General features: G+C 49.3%; 1 protein-coding gene across 4 annotated transcripts; it reads left to right on the top strand.

Annotated features, from left to right (window-relative positions):
* The first annotated feature begins 280 nt into the window (after nucleotides 1-280).
* On the top strand, nucleotides 281-26,973 carry Traf2 (TNF receptor associated factor 2). Of its 4 annotated transcripts, none has more exons than XM_038336486.2 (11): nucleotides 281-347; nucleotides 6,672-6,891; nucleotides 8,449-8,527; nucleotides 8,815-8,913; nucleotides 14,826-14,987; nucleotides 16,987-17,061; nucleotides 18,860-18,934; nucleotides 21,471-21,752; nucleotides 22,147-22,324; nucleotides 25,330-25,478; nucleotides 26,215-26,973. In XM_038336486.2, exons 2-11 carry the CDS (start codon nucleotides 6,704-6,706, stop codon nucleotides 26,431-26,433), a joined length of 1,506 nt encoding a protein of 501 aa, XP_038192414.1. In that variant the 5' UTR covers nucleotides 281-347; nucleotides 6,672-6,703; the 3' UTR covers nucleotides 26,434-26,973. The 4 variants fall into 4 exon arrangements, with proteins under 4 accessions (XP_038192414.1, XP_038192418.1, XP_038192416.1 ...); XM_038336488.2 differs by having other exon boundaries at nucleotides 343-401; XM_038336489.2 differs by lacking the exon at nucleotides 281-347 and adding an exon at nucleotides 351-373.
* The last annotated feature ends 137 nt before the right edge of the window (nucleotides 26,974-27,110 follow it).

Here is a 27,110-nt window from a genome sequence, read left to right as displayed (position 1 = left end):
GTATGTGTTAGGAGCGCGATTGTCCCAGGAGGACCTTGGCCAACCCGCAGCAGCTCACATCAGCCCCTCATCGACAATGCTAGGAAGCGAGGAAACAAGCTCAGTACCAAGCCTCGCGGCGCCGGCCAATCGCCGTTCGCTGCGGCTCCCTGCTTGCTCCTGGTAGGTTCCTGCTTCCGTCCGTCAGAGGAGAGGGCCCAAGGCGGCCCATTTGACAAATCGACGCCCGCTGCCGCGCCCTGGGAGCTCCTGGTAGGCTGGTGCGCCTGTCCGTCAGGCGGGACGGGCCGCGGCAGCGGGGGTGGTTCCCGGTGGACGCTGAGTTCCGGGCGCGCGGAGACCGTTGGGTGAGGCGGCGCGGATTTGAGCCGGGGTCGGCGCTCACGGCCGGTGTGGCCGGGGTCAGGCGCGGGGCGGGAGTGGCGGTTGGGGGTCAGGTGCGGGGCCGCCGCCGTCGGGGTGGGGGGTGGGGTTCGGAGCCGCGGGGCCGGAAACTGAAAGTCGGCGGGAGGGGGGGGGGGCCGGAAAAGTTCGCGACGTCGGCAGCGGTGCGTGGCTGCGCGCGCGGCCCTAGGCTCTGTGGTTCGGGGTCACGGCCTTACGGTCCCTTCCCCGGATCTCGGCCCGGCGCTCTGGCTGTGGGACCCACAGCCCCACTTGTGCCTTGTCGGCTCTAGGGTAGCTGCTCTTAGGCCACTTTCACTGCCCAGCTTCCCACCTGCATCGGCGTCAAATTAAGTCTGACGCCCCCAGTACTCAGGGGTCGCCCTTTCAGACTCTGACACCCGGCTCCACAACCCACGGACACCTCCTCCCCCCAAACCCTTTCCCTGTTGGTGTCTCATTTTTCCTGGTGTCCTTTATCTTTTCAGATCTCACCTTTCTGCCCCTCCGAACCTCTGTTTCTCTGGGAGCTATCTTGATTGGGATGCCTATGTGTCGGGGGTGGGGGTGTTGGTCTGATCCCAGGGCCCTTTTCTCCTTGAAGCCTGCTTAGTGGAGGTTGGACTTGGTGGACACTCTTCATGATGGACATGTAACCCCAAGCAGGCAGTGAGGACATGAGATTGGTTAGAACCCACAGGCGTACTCCCTGCTCACCCTGCATTCGGAGTAGCACAGAGTTGGGGGACTCAGGAAACCTTCAGCCCCGCGAACACAGTGCAAGGTCATCTTGCGTGCAGTACACTAGCTGGAACTCTGTTTCTGGCTACCAGTTGGTCCAGAGAGGTCACACTTGGCCTTGCCACAGTGCCCCATGCCTGTGTGACTGGCTGAGAAAGGTGATATTTAGTGACCCAAAATTACTGTTACTGGGTGGAGACCCACAACCAATCTCAAATTGGTGTTTAAGGCTTTTAAAAATTAGCTTTATGACTATATTTGTTGTGTACCACAGCATTTTAAAGCATTGACAAAATCTCAAGGATTTTTTTTCCCCACCTATTGGCTTTTTTTTTTTTGAGACAGGGTTTTCTCTATGTAACCCTACAACTAGTTCTATAGACCGGGCTGGCCTCCCACTCACAAAGATCCTCCTGCCTCTACCTCCCAGATGCTGGGATTAAAAGTGTGCACCACCACCACCACCGACTCAAGGATAGTTCTTTATCAAACCTTGTGTGCACAGCTGGAAGGCTAAGTGCTTCCAGCTATAGTGTCTCCCTGGCCTGACCTGCAGGGCATGTCTATGAGATGTTTATTTGCTTTTTTTTTCCCCCTGGGTACCCTACCCCTCCAGTACTCCTGGAACTGGACAGACTAGTCTTTGACAACACAGGCTGCCAGGAGCCTATTACTCTTTTCTATTTGCTGGTCATCATGGGGCAGACTTGGTCCTCATCACCTCTGCACACCTGATGGCTGATGAGAGCCTGGAAGAGTCTGTGCAGTGACTGGAGTGAGCACATGCACGTCCAGTCTCACTGGCTCCTGGGCTGCCGCACATGGGGCGCTTCCCGACAGAGCCCTCCAGGAATCTCTGGACTGTGATTCCCCTGCACGTAAAGGAGTAGCGGCCTGGGCTGCACCACAGAAACGGCAGCAGTCAGCTTGGAGAAGGCCCTCTTCCAGGAAGGAAGTGTGCTTCCAGCCTGTTATCTCATTGCTGTTTGGGGAGTTGGTTTGGGGTTTCCTTCTTGACAGTGGGATGCTAAGCCCCCAATTCCTGTGTGTTGTTACGTAAATTGTGAGTATGGTGTGGCAGGTGGATCCCATGGGAAGTTGTGAACTTGTACAGGCATGGACACGATAACTTGGAGAAGAAAAAAAATCTAGAAAAAAACTGCCCATAGTCCTGCAGATTATACCAAAGATGGGGTGTGCAGCTTCAAGGCTTATGTTGGAAATTTTCCCCCATTCACTGCCCCTTTACACTGGGCATCCATCACACTATTGTACTGTGCTTGCCCTGCTGCTAGCCATAGAGAAGGAGACCCAGTGAGTGCGCTCTGCACCTAGACCCTGGGACCCAGGTGGGCAGTGTAGTTGGAGTCTGGGGGCAGGTTGTAATTTAGGTGGATTGGAACTGGAGATCTGAACACAAGAAAATCAAGGATTTGGAATTTAGACAGCAGGCACATGACCCAGAGTTAGGGTGCTCTGTTTAGAGCAGAGGGCATGGGTTGGGGATGGGGTGATTTTCTGACGGACTGGGCCAGTTGTTAAAGAAAGAGATTTTGTGCTGTGTGCCAGAGTTAGCTGCTGGCTGTCTAGTTATTGATGTGACTGCAGCCATCAGTGGAAGGCGACTTCTCTAGTAGCAGCCAGAAGGGGAGAGCTGTAGAAGCTGGCTCCCCTCCTTCCTCTTTCTAGCTCTGTACTGCTGACAGCCAGTCCTGGGAGTAAGGCCCTAGCAGAATGGACACGGCGGAGACCTGAGAGAACTGGTGGGAGCTGGGGTAGGCAGACAGGTGGAGTTGGGGCAGCTTTAGCTTTCATGACCAGAGCTGGGAAGCCATTGAGGTTCTGAGCTGAGTAGAGGCTCAGACTTCATGCTGTGATAAAGGTCCCTCTGGCCCCCAAGAGGCCACAGTGGCAGCAAGGAAGCTATGCAGTCAGGGCTGGAGCTATCCATTTGTTGTTTGCGTGTTGAGGTCCTAACAGAACTCAGGCGCTCCATTCACAAGTGAGAGAAAGAGACAGACAGACATTTAAACCTAAATCTGGAGCTGGGTAGTCATGGCGCACACCTTTAATCCCAGCATTCAGGAGGCAGAGGCAGGCAAATCTCTGTGAGTTCAAGGCCAGCCTGGTCTACAGAGTAAGTGCCAGGATAGGCTCCAAAGCTACAGAGAAACCCTGTCTCAAAACAGGAGAAAGGCTTGTTGAGGGGCATATCTGGGAGAAGGATAGACAGGGAGGCTAGAGCCCAACTGTGTTTTGTGGCCTTTTTTAAATGAAAACATTTTCTCACTTGGCCAGGTGGTGGTGCCCACTTTTAGTCCCATCACTTGGGAGGAGGAGGCAGAGGCAGGTAGATCTCCGTGAGTTTGAGGCCAGCCTGGTCTACAAAGAGAGTTTCAGGTGAGCCAGGACTGTTGTTACACAAAGAGACTCTGCCTCAAAAAACAAATAAAATACGATTAAACCTGCCCTACATTCATGTCTTTCTGGTTGTTTAGTGCCAGCTGGGGCTTTTGGTTTTGTTTTGTTTTGTTTGTGACTTGGTGTCTCACTGAGCTCAGGCGCTAGTGAGTTTCCTCCCACAGCCCAGATGCACGCGTGAGGCTAGGAGAAGCATCCACCCCGAGAGCGGGGCAGAGTCAGGTTTGCCCTTCTGCCCAGGGCACTTAGAGTAGATGGAGGTTATACATATGTTTTATGAACTTGGATGTGGGCATCATTAAATTGTATATGCAGAAGAATTGAGTGAATGTGGGCACGAGTGAGCTGTATCCTGCAGCCTTGTCTTGGAGTTCCATATAGGAGCTCTGTCGGGTCAGTGCCCTGTCAGGTCCCCTTCAGGAGTCTCAGCCTTAGACATCAGTGTGCCTCTTTTGTAAAGGGTACTCCGTGAGTGTGTGGGGTCATTGTGCTGCTTATTGGTTCCCAGGGGTGGCCAGGGGGAGAGGACCTGCTGTTTGTAATGCTGTAGTTGTGTGCACTTGACGACCTCAAGTGTCCTGAGTTAAAATTCTTTCTGCTTGGGCTCTCTGTTAACTCCTCCTGTCTAGTACAGGCGAGAAACTTCTTCCCTCTTAGAGATGTACAGATAGAACAGAGTTCTCTTGCTTCCGGACTCAACACCCTCAGCCAAGGGTTGGTTCACAGAAACCGGTCATGCTGGTGCCTGGCATCTGAAAAACAGTTGTTGAATGAGAAGAAGGTGACAGATGGCAGCTGTCACTGGTGCATTGTGAATGGCGTGGGATTGTTTTAATATGTGTAATCAGAATCAAGGTACACTGGAAAGGATAGCAAGCTGCTTGTAAGTAACAGTTACCTTTTAATGAATGCTGCATTGAAAGCCACGCTGGTGTGTATCCAGGCATGTCCTGTTGGTACCTGGGGCTCTGAGCACCCAACTACCAGCGGAGGCCAGTGACGTTGTGTTTGAAGAAGGGCCTAGGGTTGGAGTGTTTGGGAGCAGTCGGAAGCAGTGGGGTCAGGGCATGGCCAGTGGAGTGGTTGTACAGTTGTCTCACTTCTGAGTGTGGCTCGACACTGTGGTGGTGGTGGTGGTGTTTGGGATCGGTGTGAAGGAGAACAGGGCAGGGTGTCCACCGGACGAGGCAGGATTGGCTAAGGGTTGGGCAAGGAGTGGGCTTGATGAGTCCCTGGTGAGCAGCAAGTAACCCTGAAGGCAGTGGGCGGGGACGAGGAGGGTCTTGGCAGACTGGCCAGTAGACCTAGAACCAAGTGACTCAGGCTGTGGAGCTAGACCCACACTGTTTTTCTCACAGTAGCCATCCACCAGTTCTTTGCCTGCTAGATGGGGCCTTGTGCGTGCCAGGATGTGAGTGCCCGGAGGCTTTGAGGGCAGGCAAGTCAGTGGGGCAGCAAGGTTTGAATGAGGCAGCAAGGTACTATCTGGCAGTTGCCCAGTCATGAGGCAGCCAGTGCTGCCATTGCTCCTGGGGCCTGGGAATTGCCTCTGGTATTTAAATGTAGGAATGGTTCTGAGAGGTGATTTGTTAAATGAAACATGACTGGGATTTTGCTGGGAAGAGAGCATCCGGAGATGCTGCTGCTCCTGCTGCTATGGCCTCCCTGCCTTCAGCACACCTCCGATACCACACACTTCCTAGTCTGCATCCCAGGGAACATAACCCACTTCTTCCTTAAGCTCAGCTTCTGAAACTGAACCCGATCTTGGCAGCTAAGACCCTGGAGTTCCGTGTCCTCCCACCCCATACCCCAGACTTCTTTGCCCTCACTGGCCTGTTCTTCTGAGTGAGAGCCAGGTCTTCCCACACTCTTCTCAGAGGCTGAGGAACCCTGTTTGGCAGAAAGTATGGTTAGCAGCTACCCCCAACGTTTAGGCTGCTTTGGACATGGAGATAGGGCAAGGAGGTTGTCACTGGGAAATGGTGTACTCCAGGAACGAGAGGCCACTGGAAGACATAGGGTACCAGGTTGCTACTTCAGGTAGTCCAGGCCTCTCCACACCTGCCTCAGCCTGAGTAGGCCTCTCTTCTGGGCTCCTGAGTGTGAGGCTCCCAGAGTGCTACCTGAGAAAATGGGGAAGTGGAAGGCCTGACTCTGGGAGTTGAGAGGGAGCCCAGTGGAGGCCGTGCTGGAGGATGAGGGAGAAGCCTGGGGTGGAGAAGAGGAAAACAGGATGGGGCAGGCAGGGGTGGTTCTTCTGGTATGGCGGGTCATGCCTAGAGGAGGGAAGAGGAATGGACTCTACTTGGCTTTGAGCGAAGCATCTTGGCAAGGATGGCAGGTGTCAGGTCTGGACTGACATGAAGAGGGAGGGGCTCTGCAGGCTGTGGGCTCAGTGCAGTGTGTGGAGAACTGATACCAAACAGGGAACAGTGATTAATGCAGACTGACAGCGTCTCATGCCCAGGAGTCCACCTCCAGGGGACTGTTTGGGATCTAAGGACTGCCAGCCTATGGTATGCTTCAGAAGCCACCCGCTGTCTTAGAACATGCTCATTTTAGGGACCATGGGTGTAGGATGGAGGATGCTGCCTATTGGTTTCTGCAGGAAGTGCTCCAGCCAGGATCAATTTAATGCCAGAAAGTAGGAAGCTCATGAATTGGATAGTTATTGTGGGTGACATCAAGTCTCTTGTCACCCTTATTGTCATCTCTTCCCATATTTGTAGCAGGAGATTTGTTTGGCTTATCTTCAAGGCTTCCCAGAACTCTAAAATCTTGTTTCTTAGATCCTCTTTCAAGATCAGTGTAGTGACCCGGGCACCTCACCATGTGCCTCCTAGTAGACTCTACCACCTTCCTTTTCCCTCTAGAGTGGTAGTTCTCGTAACCGTGGGCTGTGAGCCCTTTGGGGGTGGAAGACTCACGGGGTTGCCTGAGACTATTGGAAAACAGATATTTACAATTCATAACAGTAACAAAATTACTATTATGAAGTAGCAACAAAAATAATTTTATGGTGTGAGGAACTATATTAAAGGGTTGAAGCCCTAGGAAGGTTGAGAACCTCTGCTCTAGAGGATTATTCTGAATTGAGGTGTGATGTGGTCTGTTTTCTTTAGGGCTTTGTGGTGTGTGGGGGGTTAAAACTCACATGGCTGCAGCCAGTGTGACTCCCCCTGGCTCCCTAGACCTGCTGCAGCCTGGCTTCTCCAAGACCCTCCTGGGGACCAAGTTAGAAGCCAAGTACCTGTGTTCAGCGTGCAGAAACATCCTGCGGAGGCCCTTCCAGGCCCAGTGTGGTCACCGCTATTGCTCCTTCTGCCTGAACAACATCCTCAGGTGTGCATGGCATGCTGCCCGAGTGGGCAAGGGCGAGTGGGTGGGTCTGATGTTAGATTGTGCTGTCTAGTATAGTGGTTCTTAGTACAAATTCTCCTTGGATTCTGGAGGCTTAGCCCAAACTAAGAAGGTAAAATTTACCACTTAAAACCATTGATTGTAGCTGGGTATAGTGAAGCAGAATCCCAGCACTCAGGAGGCAGAAGCAGGAGGATCTCTGAGCTCAAGGCCATCCTAGTCGACAAGTGAATTCTAGGGCTACATAGACTTTGTCTCAAAAAAAAAAAAAAAAGAAAGAAAGAAAGAAAGAAAGAAAGAAAGAAAGAATTTAGAATTGATCTTAGAAAGGTATGATAGCGCATTCTTGTTTCCAGCTCTTGAGAGGTGGAAATTGGAAGCAGATGTTTGAGGTCATTCTTGGCTACATAGCAAGTTCAAAATCAACCTCAGAAGTCAGAGAAATGTCTCAGTGGGTGAAGGCACTTGCTGCCAAGCCTGGTGGCCTGAGTTTGAGCTCAGTGATCCACACACAGTGAAGGGAGAGAATTCCCACATTGTCCTCTGACCTCTCCCTGAATGCCTTGGTACATGTTTATACATACAATAAATTTTAAAAACATAATTAAAAAATTAAAAACGTAACAGTGGGGCTGAGTAGAGAGATGGTGAAGTGCTTGCTCTGCAGTCATCCCCTCCACCCATGTAAAAACTTGGGCATGGTAATATGTGTGTGTAGTGACATCATATGCCTGGAGACAGCTATAGGAGGATTCTTGAGGCTCACTGTTTAGCCTAGCCTAATCTGCGCTCTCTAGGTCCTGGTGAGAGTTCTATCTGAAAAAAGGTGGATGGTACCTGAGGAGGAATACCTGATATTTGACCTTGGTTTACACACACACACACACACACACACACGCACCTGTATTCACACGTGCATAATTCATGCACACAAATGAAAACATAGGTTATATATTATTTTTGGACATGTGGAATGAAGTATAATCCATTATTGTTGGTTTCACAGGCACAAGTTTACTGTGAGGATTATAGCTCCCTTAGGCTGCTCTGGTGGATGCATTGAATGTCATGTGGGTGTGTGGCTGATGTGTCCCTGTACAACGGTATGAAAGGCAGCAGTGCATGTGGAGAAGATAAACACACCCACGTTTTTCTGCCATGTGTTTGGAGTGTCAGGTTTACCAGAGAGCCAGTGCTCTCTGAAAGAAATAAAGGCTGGAGTTGAGGCTCTGTGATAAAGCACTTACGTACCTGGCATTCGCAAAGCCATGCTTTGGTCCCTGAAGTCACAAATTCAAAAAGAAAAAAAGGAAGAAATGAGTTGACCTTGCAAGTTCAAGCCCTGATACCCTATTCTGCATTTGAATCTTCTCATTTGTAGTTTTTAAAATATCGTGCAGTTGACATACTTGTTTGATCAAAGATGAGAAAAATTAAGAATGAGTGGTGTGGAGCTGGATTGCGGGCTGAGCCAACCGTGCTCAGTTAATTTCTGCAGCAAATTTTGCAGTGGGATTTTGTTTCCTTTGTTACCACTAGCTCTGGGCCTCAGAATTGTGCTGCCTGTGTCCACGAAGGCCTGTATGAAGAAGGCATTTCTATTTTAGAGAGCAGCTCGGTAAGTACACAAGTCAAAACGAACAGAAAATACTTAGAAATTTTGTTTAGCAACATTGGTAACAGAATGAGAAGTTGGGAGCTAGGAGTAGCCTCTCATGATTGGTTTGGGGTGGAAAGATTGGGAAGCAGAAGCATGGCTTAGCTGGTCCTTTGTTATCTTCTGCTCCGTGTACTGACTCAGGAGAATGGCACAGGTTGTTCTGGGTACGGTCTCTGATCTAGATGTTGCTTCATAGGCAGTAGGGTGCTGGGAGAAGGTATAACCCAAGAATGTTTCTGTTCCAGGCCTTTCCAGATAATGCTGCCCGCAGGGAGGTGGAGAGTCTGCCAGCTGTCTGTCCCAATGATGGATGCACCTGGAAGGGAACCTTGAAAGAATATGAGGTAGAAAGACATTTCTGTTTTGGCCTGGTGGCTGAAATCTCCAGCAGTGGACTTTGGGGAATTCTACTCCACAAACATTTTTTTTAAATAATTTGTGTGTTTGTATTTTATATGCATTTGTGTTTTGCTGGCATGTGTGTCTGTGTGAGAGTATTGACTGCTGGAGCTGCAGACAGTGTGAGCTGCAGTGTGGGTGCTGGGAATTACAACTGGGTCCTCTGGAAGAGCAGCAGTGCTCTTAACCGCTGAGCCAGCTCCAGCCCCTGCAAAACAGATCTTATGGAAGCTGTTCTCTACTCCTGCTGGGACTGGCCTGGCTGATGTATATGAAAAAGCATTGCTCCTTGAAAGTGTCCCTTTCTGAGAGTAAGCTGCCACATGACTGCAATCCCAACACTTTGGAAACTGAGGCAGGAAAATCATGAGTTCAGGATTTACCTGGCCTACCTAGTGAACCTTTGTGGGGTTTTTGGGTGTTTTGTTTTGTTTTGTTTTGTTTTTCGAGATGGTTTCTCTACTGTAGCTTTGGAGCCTGTCCTGGAACTAGCTCTTGTAGACCAGGCTGGCCTCGAACTCACAGAGATCCGCCTGCCTCTGCCTCCCGAGTGCTGGGATTAAAGCCGTGTGCCAGCTTTTGTTTTATCTCTTTTATTTTATTTTTAAGAGTACCTTTTCTGAAACCCAAATAGTGCATCATAGGCCTATACCATAGAGCTTGTCTGTTCTTTCCATGTCTCAAGTTCCTGCTCTACCCCAGAGGTACAGGAGATTTGTAGGTACCTTAGGTAAGGAGCTAGTACCACGTTGGCCTTGGTAACATCACATTTGCTTAGGTTGCAGATCTCCAATTCTTTGTTGGAAACTGCAGCTTCTAAGGTCAGTGAGATTCTGTGTTGTATATCATACCCACAAGGTTTTCTTTTTGTTACTTGTTTTCTGGGTTTGTTGGTTTTTGTTCTGTTTTTGTTTTTTTTGAGACAGGATCTTTCTCTGTAGCCCTGGTTGTCCTAGAATTCACAAGATCTGCCTGCCTCCTGAGTACTAGGATTAAAAGCGTTCACTATCATGGCTAGCTCATAAGGGTTCTCTTGTTTTGATTTGTGTTGACACTGAAAATTGTTCAAGTATTGGGTATATTTGTTATGTGGTCACAGAAAGATATCTAAAAGGCAGTGGCAGAGGAGGTATACAGATAGTATGGTGTAGTGGGGTATTAGTGTGAGCCCCGTGTCACCTTTACACATCTTCAGTTAAACCCTGCATCACAGAGACCAGGTGGTTAGGTAGGCCACTGGGGTCCACCAAGTTACTCTTCTTTGTTGGCCAGTCAACAACCTTCAAAAAGGTTTTGTCTCAGCTAGATATGGTAAGGTACACCTATAATCCCAGTTCTTGGGAGGCAGAGACAGGAGGACCATATGAGTTCAAGGGTAGCCTGGGCTGCTTAGTGAGACCTTGTCTCTTCTGCGCTCTGCCATGTGTGTATGGCTACATGTCCCATGTCCTGTTGACTGATGACACTTTGTGATCTTGGGCTTTGGGTTTCATTTTGCTAGCTGAGCAGTTTGGGCTTCACTTGGGTGAACAAGAAACTGTAGTCTTCTCTTCTAGCATGGTGTCAGGGCCTGGTCAGGAGCCATAGTCACATTATATTCTTAAAGTGAAATGCCTAGTGCTATCTTGGAAAGAGATGGCCCCGAGGAAAGTAGGGTGGATGCAGGAGAATGTTGGTGTAGGGAATGAGGACCCTATATAACATTTTGCCCTTAAGGATGTTTGAGAGACCCCTGGGGCAGGTGGAAAAATAGTTCCCAGCCCTGTTAGGGTCTAGATTCCTCTGGGATTTCTGTGGCCTCCAGGCCTGTGGTAATAGAGGTCAGTGGCTGTGTGGGCCTCTGGCTGATGGTTAGGGACTGCAGCCAGGCTATGGGCTTGGTGCCATGTGGCTTTGCAGGCATGCAGGCTGGAAAGTCCCTGGCTGCACCCTTCGAGAGGTCTGGAAAGTCCCTGAGATGAGTTGGGTTTGGTCACGTGGGAGCGCAGGCACAGCTCTGCCTTAGCTGATTTTATTGATAAAAGCTTTTCACTGGTGGCAAATGTCACAGGCCAGGACAGAAATTATCTACTCTGTGTGTAGTCATTACCATCTTTGCAGATAATCCTGTCTCTTGCTTGTTACACATCTGTTTATTTCTTGATTTTTTTACTGGAAACTAAGAATGTGACTACAACATTTGTCTTATGGTTTGAATTATTTAAAATGTCTGGAAAGTTGGAGAAAAATCCTGCTTAGCCTTAGCTTTGTTTTTCCTTTATGGTGATGCCCTGTTAAAATCTGCTATCTCAAAGGCAAGGCATGCAGTACATACCGGTTTCCCCGCACAAGGGAAGACAAAGGCAAGGCAAGCCTGGTGTCTGCGTCGTAAGTTCCAGACCAACCAGGACTACAAATACACAGGCGCACCTGGCACTGGGAGGCAGGTCTCCTAGTGTCCATGGCCATTGTATTTTCTTTTCTTTTTAATCTTTATATGTGTTTTATCTGCATGTGTATATGTACACCACATGTGTGCCTCGTGCACAAAGAGGAACCAAAAGGTGGCACTGGATCTCCTCGAACTGGAGTTAAGATTAGTTGTGAGTCCCGTGTGTATTCTGGGGACTGAATCTGAGTCCTCTGTAAGAGCAGCAAATGCTCCTAACTGGAGTCGTCTCTCCAGCCCACAATTATGTGTTCTTATGGAATTCAGTTATAGTCAGATTGTGGTGGTGCACACCTTTAACCCCAGCACTCAGGAGGCAGAGGCAGGCGGGTCTCTGAGTTTGAGGCCAACCTGGTCTGCAGAATAAGTCCCAGGACAGCCAGAGCTACACAGAGAAACCCTATCTTAAAAAACAGCAAAACAAACAAACAAAACCTGAAGAAAAAAAATCAGTTATGTCAACTGTATTTGTTCAATTTGAATTCTGGTTGAGTAAATACTGATGTGTTTGGATTGTGTCTGCCAGGTGGGGAAACGGAGCTTTGTCCTTGTTGCCTGAGTGTGTTGGGGACAAGTGTATCTTCTGCCTGTGACTCTTTGAGCTCAGGACCCAAGAACCGGCATTTGGGCCCCTGGTTCCCCCCAGAATCCATCTAAAAAAGTCAGGGATAGCAGCATACTCCTGTAATCTCAGTGTTGGGGAAGCAGAGACAGTAGGGTCCCTGGGTTTGGGGACTGACCAGCGTAGATTAATCAGTGAGCTCCAGCTCAGGTCATTCTCAGGACCTGAACTCAGCTGGGAATTGAAGCACCCATGCAGGGCATTGAACCCAGGGCCATGAACATAAAAAGCACATACAGGCCGGGCGGTGGTGGCACATGACTTTCATCCCAGCACTCAGAGGCAGAGGTAGGCGGGTCTTTGTAGACTTCAGAGTGAGTTCCAGGATAGCCAGGGCTGTTAAGACAGAGAAGACAGAGAAACCCTGTCTTGACAAAGAAAAAGGTGGGAGGAAGGCACATACTCTACCATTCCCACAGTCTCAGCCCAGGGGAAAAATTTTATTGAAATTTGTCAGGATGAGAGGTTCAAGGCCATCCTCAGCTACATAGAAAGTTTGTGGTCAAGAACAAATTGCTTAAGATCCTATCTCAAAAACATAGAGTACCTTTGAGTAGTGGGCTGAGAGGCAAGTCAGGGCTGGGCTCCCTGGGACCCACCAGGCTCTGTCAGCTGTCTCGTCACCCTTGTTTCCCTCGGGGATTGCGCCAAAGCAAGTCTAAGCTGCCTTGTCATTTTTTAATTTCTTTTCTAGTATAGAGGGTTGAATCCAGGACTGTGTGCATTCTGGGCTTTCTACTCCCATATGTACAGCTTTGAGTATTTTGTGTGAATGGTATGTGTCCATGTGGCTGCACATGTGTGTATGTACATGTGGAGGCCAGGCCAGAGGTCAGCCTTGGGTGTTGTTCCTCAGGAGCCGCGTTCTTTATTGAGAAAGGGTTTCTTACTGACCTGGAGCTCACCAGTAAGTCTAGGCTGGCTAGCCGTCTTACCTCAGATCCCTTTATCTTTGTTTTCCCAACATTGGGGTTACAGGAGTACGCTACTCTATTTGGCCTTTTTTTTCTTATGTGGAGTTTGGGGTCGGAACTCAGGCTTCTGTGTTTGTGTGGCAAGTGCTTTATCAACTGAGCCATCTCCCCAGCCCTAAGTCATATAGAGCCTCTTAGCTAAATTGTAGTAACTATTTGTGCTTTAATTTTTATGTTCTGTAACTGTTACAGCATAGTAACTCCTCCCGAGGCCCCTCTTTTTGCTTGTCTTTATAACCAGGAGTTATGGGAGCATGGCACACAACACATCTGTGTTCCTGTGTGTCCTGTTGAGGCGGTTGTCCAGCTTTCAGACCTAGCATGCCTTTCCTTGTCTAGAATCCCACCTCTTTCTAGGGTTTGAATGAGGGCTCTTCACCCCTGTCCTCTCAGAAGAGCCTTCCTCCAGAATTGTTTGGATGACTCTGAGCTGCATCCTCCATCTTGATGGCCTGGCTAATGGTCCTTCTGCCCTGCTCTGGATTTGCCTTCAGCCTCAGGACTTAACTTCTTGACTGTTAACCTTCTCCTGGCAGTTTTCCTCTTGTTTCTTCTGCTTCAAAGCCTCTCTGTGAGCTCAGTGAGATGAGCCAGGTCCAAGGGGGCGAGTCCATAGCAGGGGCCATGGGGTAAAGGTTTCCAGAGGCGGAGGTGTCTATTAATGGAGAGTGAGTTAGTGTTTAGAAAGGTGAGAGTTTTATGATGAACAGTGGAGGCTGCATAGTATTGAGTGTGCTTCCTGTACTGACTTATGTGCTCAACGTAGGGTTTCAATGGGTGTGGTTGCTGCACATCTTTAATCCCAACACTTGGGAGGCAGAGGCAAGCAGATCTATTGAATTTGAGGCCAGCCTGGTCTAAAGAGCCAGTTCTAGGACAGCCAAGGCTACACAGAGAAACCCTGTCTCAACCTGTATCCTCCAGGCCAAAAAAAAAAAAAAAAAATGCAGGAAGGGAAAACAAAAAGATAGGTTAGACAACCTCTAATGCTATGTTTCTCTGGTTAACTGTGTGTCTTAGTGTCTTATTGTTGCGAAGAGACAGCATGACCAAGGCAACTCTTATAAGGAAAGCATTTAACTGGGGACTTGTTCATTGCCCTGTCTCTCCTGGTTTATAGGTAGGGTGTCCCTGTATTACTGCTCTTTGGTTGACTGGGAGGCACAGTGCATCTATGTCATGGTTTGCTCCTGTTCAGTGTGCTGGGCTGGGGTCCAGGGCAGTCTCTTGTGGATCAGTCTGGCCCTTCACAGCATAGATTTTAGGTGTACATCCTGTACATTGATAACAGCTGGCTCTAGGCTGGCCTTCCAACACCTTGGCCTGGCTATTTATGTGGTACGCTAGACCTTCGCTAGGTCATGCCCAGAGCTTCAGGTTTTGGGAGCCATGCAGCTACTCTCACACATTCTCTGTCTCTCTTCTCTATCTTTTGTCTCCCAGCTCCACTGTAACAGTGACGAGGTCAGACCTGGCAAGATCTGCAGCATGGCCCCGCTGTGTGTTTGCCTTTATACTGGAGAACAATATACTTACTTAGTTGGGAGCTGACATGGGAAGGGGTGGGTGTCATGGGTGTTTAGTCGAAGAAGAAAGTGTCCTTGGGGTACCACTTTACAGAGACCAGCTGCAATGGAGCAGCTCAGTCTAGTACAGCTAGGAGTCAGCATCCCTGGTTTCCGAAAGTGGGAAGAGGGTACACTGACCTGCGTCTGCATAGTGAGTGATCTTGAGGAAGTGGGTAGGATAACATGGAACTCCAAGCAACTTGCACGTGCAGCGGCTACCCGCAGGGTCTGCACACTATCTTCATATTCCTCCTTTTGTTGCCAGAGCTGCCATGAAGGACTATGCCCATTCCTACTTACCGAGTGTCCTGCATGTAAAGGCCTGATCCGCCTCAGCGAGAAGGAGCATCACACTGAGCAGGAATGCCCCAAAAGGAGCCTAAGCTGCCAGCACTGCAGGGCACCCTATAGCCGTGAAGACCTGGAGGTGCGCTGGGCGGGTACAGCCTGGGTGGGCATTCAGCTAGAGTTTGCTGCCGTAGTCGGAGTTTGCTTAGCTTCTTCTTTATACTGGTTTCCATGGTGCCATGGGGGTTTAGAAGGTCCTTGGTGGGACTCTGCTTCGGCATGTAATACAGTAAAGAGTACTTGTTGCTCTTCTAAAGGACCTGGGTTCAGTTCACAGCACCCACATGATGACTCAGTAATCCATAACGCCAGTTCTAGGGATCCAATGTCTTTTTCTGACTTATGTGGGCACCAGGCAAGCATATGGTTTACCAGACAAAACACTCATACATATAAAATAAATAAATCTGGAAATATATACATGTATATTTTGAGATAGGTTCTCATCTGTAGCCTTGGGTGGACTGGAACCTGCTATGTAGACAAGGCTCAAACTCGCAGATCCTCCTGGCTCTGTCTCTCAGGTGCTGGGATTAGTGGCTTATGCCACCATAGGGGACTGAAAATTTTTCAAGTACTTTTCTTGTTTTGTTTGTTTTTCAAGACAGGGTTTCTTTGTGTAACCCTGGCTGTTCTAGAACTTGCTCTGTGGACCAGGCTGGCCTTGAACTCAGAGATCTGGCTGCCTCTACCTCCCAAGTGCTGAGATTAAAGGCGTGAGCCACCACCGCCTCGCTATTTTCAAGTGTTTACAATTGAGTGTGGTAACTCATAATCCCAGTACTCAGGACTCCACCTCCCCCAAACAACAAGAAAAATGTGTCTCATTTGAGAAAAGTTGAAGCACAGCAGGTAGAGGAAACGGCACTGTGATCTACCAGCTGTGTGTCACTCCTCCATCAGCAAGTTTGGACTATGTCATTCCATTCCGTTGGCGGAGTTCAGGGTTATTATCAGTAACAGTTTGCCATGGCTTTCACAAGGGCCTGAGATAATCTCTTTCCAAAGACAGAGGTTTATCTTGGTTTTAGAGTACATGATAGGAGCCTGTGGTGGTGGCATACACCTTTAATCTGAGCACTCAGAAGGCAGAGGCAGGTGGATCTCTGTGAGTTCGAGGCTAGTTTGGTCTGTAAGAGCTAGTTCCAGGACAGGCACCAAAGCTACACAAAGAAACCCTGTCTTGAAAAACCGAAAAAAAAGAAAGAGTAAGGGACTCAGAGTTTAAGGCCACCCTGGGTTAAAAGAACTAGTTCCAGGATAGACTCCAAAGCTGCAGAGAAACCCTGTCTTGAAAAACCAAACAAAAGAGAAAAAAAAAAAGAAAGAGAAAGAGTAAGGGACCCTTTGAGGGCATGTTCCCAGTGGTCCTAGAATCATTTGGCCACACCATGTGGATTACACCACATGCACAGCTATGCTAGGGACTAAGCCTTCAGTGTGGAGATCTTTGGGGATCACGTCCAAGGCAGACATATCTATAATTTAACAATATTTGCCCTGTCACTTTCTGGCTTGTCCACATTCCCGCTGTGAGACCATTCACTCCTGTTGGAGTCAGGGTCATTAGTATCTCTTTTTCCAGGCCTTTCTCAGCTGCCTGCTGTTACTGCTCTCCACTCTTGGGTGTTGGCACTGTGTTCCTGAACTGTTGTGTGGTCAGGCCAGACAATCATCTAGATGTTGGGCACTCTGTAGTAGCATATCGGGGTCTCTCTAAAAGATAATCTGGCTGTGCTCTGGGGCCACATGAGGATAGTATAGTCTGGTTCTGTGAAAGTCCTGCACAGCCATTTCAGTCTCTACACAGACCCTTTGTTCTCTTCTTTCTTGTGTTCTCTGGAGGCTATAGAGGAAGAAGAAAGTTCTGCAGTCTGAATTTGTAAGGGTGCTTACAGGATCTCACTCGGTGTTAAACACAGCTTCAGAGAGGATCGATCTGAGGAGCCATGAGTACATCAGTATCCTCCTAGATGCTGGCTGTTGTCTTGAGCACTTCATGTGTCCCCATCCCCTTCTCCTTCACTGCCCTGTCCTGGTGTTGGCATCCCCATCTAATGTTTCTGTTTTTCTTCAAGGTGCACTATGAGGTCTGCCCTAAGTTCCCCTTAACCTGTGATGGCTGTGGCAAGAAGAAGATCTCTCGGGAGAAGGTAAAGCAATCCCTTCCATCTTCTGAAGCCCATGGGTGCTAGACCTGATGGTCAGTGGTAGAGGTCTGTCATTCGGGATAGTTTGTGACCTGCTGCCCAAAGGGAGGATAGCCTCAAAGTGAGACTTCCTTGCTATCACCCGAATGGGCATAGTGACTAATCAATCCTTCAATGTTCATTTGGATTTTTTTTTTTGTCATTCATTTATTTTGAGACAGGGTCTCATTATATATCCCTGTGTGCCTAGAATTTGCTATGTAGACACGGCTGGCCTTAAAGTCATGGATTTGCCTTAAAGACACGTTTCACCCTGTCTGGCATTCCCTACCCCCATCCCTACCAGGGTTTTATGTAGCCCTGGCTGGCCTGGAACTTAACCAAGGATAACCTTGAACTCCTGATCCTCCTGCCTCCAACTCTCAAGTGCTAGGATTGTAGGTATACACACACAATCATGGTTTGTGTTGTTACGGTTGGCAAGTTCCTTTTTGGGAATGGGGGACATGTAGTACTGGGGTTGGATTCAGGGCTTCATGCTTACCAAACAAACTTTCTATGATTGAGCTGGGCTTCCTTCTTGTTGACAAAAAAAAAAAAAATAAACCGCTCACCACAAGGAAATAAGAAGCAGTTTATTTTTTAGTTAAATACAAATGACCGTGGCCCAAGGACAGATTTAGTTACCCCAAATAATAAGATTTTTGGTGTATAGCCCTAACTGGAACTCATTCTGTAACCAAGCTGGTCTAGAATTCACAGATCCACCTGCCTCTGCCTCCCAAGTGGTGGGATTAAAGGTGTGCTCCACCACGCCTGGCTTATTATTATTTTTAAATGATGTATTTATTTTTATTTCATGTGCATTGGTGTTTTACCTGCATGTATGTATGTGTGAGGGCTTCAGATCTCCTGAAACTGGAGTTAAAGATAGTTGTGAGTCGTCATGTGGGTGCTGGGAATTGAACCCAGGTCCTCTGAAAAATCAACCTGCGCTCTCAACCTCTGAGCCATCTCCAGCCTCCTCCACTCTCTTTTTTTTTAAGTTGAGTTTTTCACAGGGCAAGCCTGACCATACTTGCTGGCTGGAATGGTAGGTGAAAAAAAATGACTCCCTACCCTCACTGGATCTCAAAGAGGTGGTCTTCCTCCTGCCCTTGCCAGACACGTGGCCTCGGTTGCGTGTGAAATGTTTGTGTTCAGTGGAGTGTTTGCTTAGGTTTCACTTGTTCATCAGTAGTCTTTTGTGCTGTCCTGCCCCTCCAAAAACAGGACTGGCCTGTTCTTATGCTCTATGCTTGTGAATCTGAATGTTCTACCTGAGGCCCAGGTATTCAATATTGTCTACTCTCAAGACTGACAGAAGTGCTGGGCAGTGGTGGTGCACGCCTTTAATCCCAGCACTTGGGAGGCAGAGGCAGGCGGATCTCTGTGAGTTCGAGGCCAGCCTGGTCTACAAGAGCTAGTTCCAGGACAGCTAGGATTGTTACACAGAGAAACCCTGTCTCAAAAAACAAAAAAACCAGACAGACATAACAGCTGGCTTGCTTTCTGTGTGGCATGGATCTCACCCAAAACTAGGAGCTAGACCTTTCCACAGCAATCCTGAAATGTCTGCTTCCCAGTGATTGACAGTGGAAGTGGCTTGTTTTATCTTAATCTTGCATGACAATGAGAAGGCCCAAAGGGTGCAACTAGTGGTTTCTTTTGTTAATTCTGACTTGATCAGTACATTAAGCAAATGGCACAAGTGAGGTAGGGATGACAATGACGCTGGTAACTTATCCTCCTGATCTTTCAGTTTCAGGACCATGTTAGAGCATGCAGCAAGTGTCGGGTTCCCTGCAGATTCCACACCGTGGGCTGTCCTGAAATGGTAAGCCAGGAGTCTGCTGTTAGGGGCTGGGGACCTGGCTGGGTCTTTCTGTTATGCTAACCTGTCTCCAGCTTGGGCTCCTCCTAGGCTCCTCAGCCTCTCTGGTATCTCTCCTGGCTGTCTCTCAGTCATCCTTCTTCCTGCCCTTAGGTGTCCAGGCATACTCTACGGAAATCTCTAGGTGGCTTTGATCACTGAGATCACTGATCTCTGAGAGTACCTAAATATATGTGCTTCTGACATCTGGAGCCTCCCACGGTATCTGATAGACACCTTAGAAGTACATCTTCACCTTCTAGCTCCTTGTTCTCCACCCTATTCCCATCTTTCCCAGGGGGAAAAAAAGCACATTGATTGCTCAGTTGTCTAACGAAAACCCCAGGGCCTCGTTGTCTGCAAGATCCTTTTCTTGTCTCATATTCACATAAATAGTAATAAATTCTTGGCTGTTGGCAGATGGCTCCTGTCCCTTGAACTCCTGTCTTGTTACTTCATCTCCTGCCTGGAAACAGGCTTTCTATGTTGGTTGGGCACCTTCTGACCACTCTGCTGCTCTGATCTGTTAAAGTAAAAGCAAGATATGGCTTGACCAGACCCTCGGATTTACAGTTACCATGGTCTCTCTCCCAAGACCGCTGGCCTCTGCCCTGGTCACTGACCTGGCTGTCCTTGAAGAAGCTGACTTCTCCCCACTCCCACTTTGCTTTGCTGTTTCTGGGGACTCCTTCAGGCCTCCACAGGTTCCTGTCCACATGTGCCCCTTCTCTGTTCATGTAGACCTGCCCCCTCCCTCATTTTCATACTGCACAAGCTATTTCTTCATTTATTATCCCTCTTTATCTGTACAATGGGAGCCCCTGGACATTATTTCCCATCGTGACTCATGACCATGTGCTGGTCCACAGAGGGCCTGGCCTGTAGGGTGTGTACATAAAGGGTAAGAGAAGGAAAGCTGAGTATATGGTGTCTGGTGACACAGCATCTCTCTCCTCTTCTGTTGGAGGTGGGGATAGTTGCTACCTCCATTTCAGAACAACTGAGTTCCCAGCAGTGTTGGGAGCAGTTAGACCCCAGATCCTGAATTTCTTGTAATGCCCTCATCTGAGTGCCTACAGCTGCTCTGGGCACGAGACCTTCAGGAGTTCCTGATGGCAGGAGAAGTGGTTTCTGGTGGGTTTGGCTGGGGCATGGCTGTCTCTATATAATCTGCCCCTGAACACAATAAAAGGGGCATTCTTGGGGAATTCAAGGATGACCCGTGTCGTTGTCTTTCTGTCTGTCTGTGTTTGTGAATTTTAACCTCCTGCCCCTTGCCCGAAGCTTGGTAACTGGGTGCCAGCGCACCGAATGCAGACATGGGGGCGCCGTGCGCGGCAATTGGAGGTCTCCACCGAGATTTCGGCACAGCAGAAGGTAGTTTAGAAGCTGCCCGGAAGCCGAGCTGCTGTCACCTCGGTCCTGGGCCTTTTCAGTTCATAGGGTGCTCCAGTTAAGCTCTAGCTCTGTGGTGACCTTGCTGGCCCCTGCAGGAGAAGCCACTGAGCAGATGGCATGTCCTTTTGTGTTCATCTTAGTTCCAGCTGCCGCCTACCCTGTGAGGTGCACATACGTTTCCTGCTGGGCCTCCTGTTACTGGGGGCTCGAGTATCTTGGTGTCTTATTAGTTTTGTAAATATTTTTATTACATTTATTATGTGTGTTTGTGTGTGTAAGCTCTGGTATCCATGTGAAACCGTGGACGGCTTTCAGAGTTGGTTTTGTCCTTCCAGCATATGAGTCCCAGGGGTTAAATTCATGTTATCAGGCTTGGTGACAGCACAGTTACATGCTAAGCCATCTTGCCAGCCCTGGTTTTGTTTTAGGAACAGATTTTTACTATATAGCCCAGGCTGGTCTTAAATTTAGTATGTAGCCCAGGCTGGCCTTGCACTCATAGAAATCCATCTGTCTCTGCCTTTTGAATGCTGGAATTGAAAGCATTTGCCACTGTGCCTTTTTATTTTTCTTAATTAGCATACAGTGTAATGATATTTTTGTAATTTTGAAGTCTAACTTCTTAAAATTGTTTACACAAAGGGCTAGAGAGATGGCTCAGTGGTTAAGAACACTAGCTGCTCTTCCAGAGGACCTAGGTTCAGTTCCTGGCACCTACATGGCAGCTCACAACTATTGTAACTTCAATTGCAGGGGATCAGACACCATCACACAGACATACACGCAGACTAAACACTAATGTGCACAAAATAAAAATAAGTACATCACTTTAAAAAATTGTGTGCACAAGTTTGAAAATATTTAGTTGTATCTTAGTTACTTTTTTATGATTGTTGTGTAATGACACTATGACCAAGGCAACTTTTAGAAGAAAGAGTTTATTTGGGACTTTACAGTTTCAGAAGGGTAGAGTCCATGACTGCCGTGGTGGGGCAGCATGGAGCGTGTGTCTCGAGATAACAACCACATGTCCCTCAGTGCATGTGGCCACAGTGCCGCACCGCCTGGGCTGGTTCTGTACAAACGCTGTCCTGACCCGCAGGTGGAGACTGAAGAGCTGCAGGATCACGAGGTGCAGAGGCTGCGGGAACACCTAGCCCTGTTGCTGAACTCATTCCTGGAGTCCCCAGCCTCACAGGGAAGCCAAAGCCAAGTGGGGCCGGAGCTGCTGCAGCGGTGCCACACTTTGGAACAGAAGACGGCCACTTTTGAGAACATTGTCTGCGTCCTGAACCGGGAGGTAGAGAGGGTGGCAGTGACTGCAGAGGCGTGTAGCCGGCAGCACCGGCTAGACCAGGACAAAATAGAGGCCCTGAGTAACAAGGTTTGTGCCTAGCGGGGATAGCAAGTTCTGGATTTCTGGAACCTGTACAGCGTAGAGCTCCTACACTCCATGACTTGGGCTTTGGCCTCTTGCTTTCTGATTCTTATTAGACTCAGCCATAGGGTTTGATGGGCTAGCAAGGCCTAACACAGCATCAGTTATACTTATATCGTGCTGGGTGGGTGAAGCTCCTGGGTACTTGTAGGCCCAGAGCCTTCTAAGTGAAGTGGAACATGTACCTCTACCTCACATTTAGTATGTAGCTCTTGGGGACAGAAAAGACTCCAGAGACTTCCAAAGGCTAGCAGTGTGGGAAATGGGAGCTCAGGGTGCATAGAATATAGCAGTTAGGTCCCTGCCTTCTTATCGAAGTTAAGTGATCTCTGCTCTACAGGTGCAGCAACTAGAGAGGAGCATTGGTCTTAAGGACCTGGCCATGGCCGACCTGGAGCAGAAGGTCTCAGAGTTGGAAGCATCCACCTATGATGGAGTCTTCATCTGGAAGATCTCAGACTTTGCCAGAAAGCGCCAGGAAGCTGTAGCTGGCCGTACACCCGCCATCTTCTCCCCAGGTGCCATTTGTGGTCTTCCCGTCTGCTTCAGAGGCTGTATGGAATGGTTCTCTGGCTGGGGCAGGGCACATACTCAGCTGGCACCAGGAGTGTCTGCATCTTCTTGAGAAGCAAATTGGGCAACATACCCTACTCAGTTGGGAGTCTATAGGTATGAGGAGCTGATGGGTGCCAGGTTATATGTGTATAGAGTATGCCCCTTGTCACCTACAGATGAGTATAGTGGCTTTTGGGTGAATAAGGAAAGACAGACCTTTCCAAGCAGGACTATGGCTCCAAACTTGTCTGACTCCCAGTTTTGTATTTGCTGCAGGCAGGGAGCCTGTGAGGATGTTCCTCACTCTCCTTTCTCATATCCACCTAACAGGGTCTTTGTAGGGTGCTCTTAAGCTTCTCGTTAGGGTACCGCTGGGAGCTGAAGGGGAGCGTGTGTGTTCCTGCAGGGTACAGTTTGCTTCCCTTGTGCTCCTTTCTTTGCACTCTGACCATGCCACTGTGCCTGCCTTGCTGTGTTCTTCACAGTTCCCCTGTGTGTCCCTAGAGGTGCCCACAGACCGTGTGATGGCCCAGGCCTTTGTCTTTGTCCCTTATTAGTATCTTCTCCCTGCTCAGCCACTTACTTCATAATGTCGTCCCCTGTGAACTCAGCCTGCACACACTTCACTTTTCAAAACTGCTACTGTGGTAGAGGTTCTGGGATCGAGGCTGGGCCTTGGGAGACCCTCTCCTACCGGATTAGCCTTGACACTCGCCGTTCCCGCCTTGCTGCGGAAGACTGAGCACCCCACTCAGCTCTGCAGCATGCCCTCACAGCGGTGTCAGCAAGGGCTAGAAGTATACAAACCTAGAGACCCTGTCCTCTATTTTAGGGGAGAGCTCAAGGGACATGTGGGCAGCCTGGCATGCCTGATACTATTTCTAGACTTGGGTAGTCTATGTTGGCAGTGTCTCCGCTTGTAGGTGATTTAGTAGGTGGTAGGCGGTGTAGTGTGCAGGCTCAGGTTACAGGAGTTCCATAGTGGTTCCATAGTGAGCATGGTAAGGGAGCCTGAGGAGCCCCTGTTCTTTGCAGCAGTCTCCCTGGGGCCGTAGACAAGGAAAGCTGTCTGTGTAAAAGGTCTGCTCTGGATAAGGTTGGTCACCCATGTAGCAGGCAAAGGCTACAAGGAACAGGGGGGACAGTTTTAGCACTGCATTTGGAGCCTTGCTGCAGAGGCTTAGCTCTGGTGGTCAGCAGAGCGTGGACAGTCCTGTTGCCATGAGGGTCACTGTAGCAGGCAGCCTTTTGGGAGCAAAGCTACCTGAGTACTGTGCTGTTGAGGTCTCCCTTGAGAGGTACACTTTGACTCACGGCAGCAGCCTGTGGTTAGAGCTGTTCACTTCCCAGCTGGAGACCTCACTGTCTCCTTCGAGGGCACACCCTCGGAGACGGAACACCCTCTCCAGGCAGCGGCGTGCAGACAGCCATGGGGTGGGGCATTGCAGACCCACCCGTAACTACAGCGCGTGCAGCTGCTGAGTTCTACAGTAGGCACTTCACGTGGAAACTGAAAAGCTTGCTGTCTGACTTCATAGGCAGGTCCTGCCCCAGGGCAGGGGGACCAGTCAACCTGACATGACACTGAAGTTACTCTTCACCACCAGCTGTTTACATGGTTTGTTTGCACTTAACAACAGTATATTGCGTGTCTTTTACTGTTTTTTTTGTTTTGTTGTTTTTTTGTTTTTTTTTTTTTTTTTTTTTGGCAGAGTTTCACACTATAACCCATAGCCAAGGTATGTATTGTGTCACCCAGGCTGAACTTTAACTCATGTTGGGAAGCTCTGTCTTACACAGCCTTAACCATGTTCTGACTGTTTATTACCTGTTGAGTGTGGTTCTCAACCTTCCTAATGCTGTGACCCTTCATGTGTTCCTCATATTATGGTAAAGCATAAAATTAATCTTGTTACTACTTCATAATTGTAATTTTGCTATTATGACTCATGATGGAAATATCTGATGTGTAGGATATCTGGTACACTATCCCCAAAGTGGTTGCACCCCACGGGTTGAGAACCACTACTGTAGGGACTGAGGGACATTGACTGCTGATCTGCATTCCTGCTCCTCAGGTGCTTCTGCTGAGGCAGGCTTGGGTTCCTGTGGCCCGCACTCCCGTTATAGCTCTCTGAGGGCCTCAGCCACTGTCTTTTTGCCACCATAGTTTATCATTGTTAATTCTAGGGGGGATGCAGCAAGATGGCTCACTGGATTTGTGAGACTGGTCTCTGGAATCCACATTAAAAGTCGTAGGAGAGGCCGGTAGTGGTGGCACTCGCCCTTTATCCCAGCACTGGGAGGCAGAGGTGGGTGGATCTCTGTGAGTTCAAGGTCAGCCTGGTTTACAAGAGCTATTTTCAGGACAGCTAGGACTGTTAACAGAGAAACCCTATCTTGGAGACGGGGGGGGGGGGGGGGGGGGGGCGGAGTAGGAGAAGTCAAGCATTGGTGGCACAGGACTACACAAACCCTGTTTAAAAAAAACAAAAGGTGGTAGGAGAGAGCCAGATGTGGTGACACGGGCCTTTAATCCCAACTCCTGGGAGGCAGAAGCAGGTAGATGAGTTTGAGGCTAGCCTAATCTATATAGTAAGTTCCAGGAGTTCCAGGACTACCTAGGAAGACCTTATCTCAAAAAACTGGAAGAAGAAAAGTGCCTCTACACAGCTGTCCTTTGGCTTCTACATACATGTCGTGGCACGCATGCTCCTTCCTGTGGTATTGCATGTGAACATACACACTAGTAACGTTTCTGAAGATAGGGTAGGAGGATTTGGAGTTGGGGGCTTTCCTGAGATGCATGGCAAAATTGTCTGGGGGCTGGAAGGGTTCTTCTGAGAGGAAGATCATCCCTTGATAATTCCCAAAAGCTGGGTGATTACGTTTTCACCTCGCTGACGGTGGCCTGCGAGTGGACGAGCTGTGTCCTGCCCTGTCCTCACTGGTCCTTTCCATACCTCAGCCTTCTACACAAGCAGATATGGCTACAAGATGTGTCTGCGCGTCTACCTGAATGGCGATGGCACTGGACGGGGAACTCACCTGTCTCTCTTCTTCGTGGTGATGAAAGGTCCCAATGATGCCCTCCTGCGGTGGCCTTTTAACCAAAAGGTATGAAAGCCAGCCACAGGATCCTTGGGGGAACCTGTGAGTGAGGTTGGGTACAGCTTCCAAATAGCCAGGTAGTCCAAGACAAAGTCTGTCCCGCCCAGGCCTGTTGGGTGGTGGGCTCCAGTGGTTTCTTGCAGCTGGTGTGACACACACGCCTGGCTTCATGACTGACGTGTGTGTGAAAGTCTCCTGGGGAAGTATGCTTCAAGGGAAGGCCACAGCCACAGAGCCCCTCTCTGTGGCTGTCAGAGTGAGGGTGTGTGTGACTGTTTAAAACCAGAGTCTGCCTTAATTAAGGAGCTGAAACTTCCAGAGACCAGGCTGGACTGAGGACGGTCCCTTTCACTCAGGGCCCAGCTCTCTCAGTGGAAGCCAGTGGAAGAGGCAGAGCAGGCAGTGAAGTCTAGAAGGCCCAGTGGCCTGACCAGTCCGTGGCCTGCAATCAGACCCCACTCTAGTTGTGAAGTGCTTCCAACAAGCTTCAGGATCTCGGCAAGAAAATGTCTGTAGATGAATGCTAGAAAGGAGCAGCACCCGGGTTATAGCATGCAGAACTAAGCTCTAGCCCCCATTTCCAGATGCTACCAGCATGGGCATGTGCTGTTCTCAGGCAGGAAACTGGATGCACTGTGGCCAGTGTATAGTCCCACTGCTGTGGGAAGCAGGGTAGGACTAATGTGGGGTTTTCAGGTGACTCACGGGCACATTGTTCCCTTTCTGGATTGACTTCTCTCAGGTAACATTGATGTTGCTGGACCAGAACAATCGGGAACACGTCATCGACGCATTCAGGCCTGATGTTACCTCATCCTCCTTCCAGAGGCCTGTCAGTGACATGAATATTGCCAGTGGCTGCCCCCTCTTCTGTCCTGTGTCCAAGATGGAGGCCAAGAATTCCTATGTGCGGGATGATGCTATCTTCATCAAAGCTATTGTGGACCTAACAGGACTCTAGCCACCCCTACTATAGCAGCTCAGTGAGGAGCTGCCACACTGGGCCAGGGCCCTGCCACACATGGGTGGGCAGGCTTGGTGCAAGTGCTGGGAAGGGCCTCAGCCTAAAGCCAGTCACCATCACACGGAAAGGCAGGAAGGAGCCTCCAGTTGGTCCTCAACTGGTAGACTGAGTAGACAGTCCATTCAGCTCAGGGTCCTTGTGGGACCAGCTGGTGGGGTATTCTCGGCTTTCCAGTAGAAAAGCTCTTGCTTTTCTTTCTGGGAAAGGGAGAGGCCCTTGGGTGGGGTACTCAGAAAGAGCCTCTCTTGAGAGCTTCAGAGCTACACCAGCGGCAAGAGTGGTAGTTGACCTTACCCACTCTGGCTTGTGGAAAGGAGGTAGGAGCTGCAGAGGAGAAGGGCGTCCACCCACAAAGCATAGCCCAGGAAAGAAGCCCTCTGAGACGTAGGCACACTGGAGAGGAGCCTGCCTGGGCTGCACAGCCCTGCCAGGTGGCCTGTACTGGGGAGAAGTGATTAAACTATTCGACGTCTGTGACAAGTGGTGTTCATCTGACTCTGGGTTGCCTGCTGGCTCCAGCCCAGGTAGTGGTGATCCTGTGAGGCCTCTGCTTTCCTCTCCACATTGGCTGTCTCTGTTCCTTATACCCTTCGAGCCCCCAAGGCTCCATGTGA

The sequence above is a fragment of the Arvicola amphibius genome, chromosome 7 (assembly GCF_903992535.2).
Source record: "Arvicola amphibius chromosome 7, mArvAmp1.2, whole genome shotgun sequence".
Lineage (NCBI taxonomy): Eukaryota > Metazoa > Chordata > Mammalia > Rodentia > Cricetidae > Arvicola > Arvicola amphibius.
Note: the sequence above shows the minus strand (reverse complement) of the source record. Positions and strands in the feature narration are given on the sequence as shown.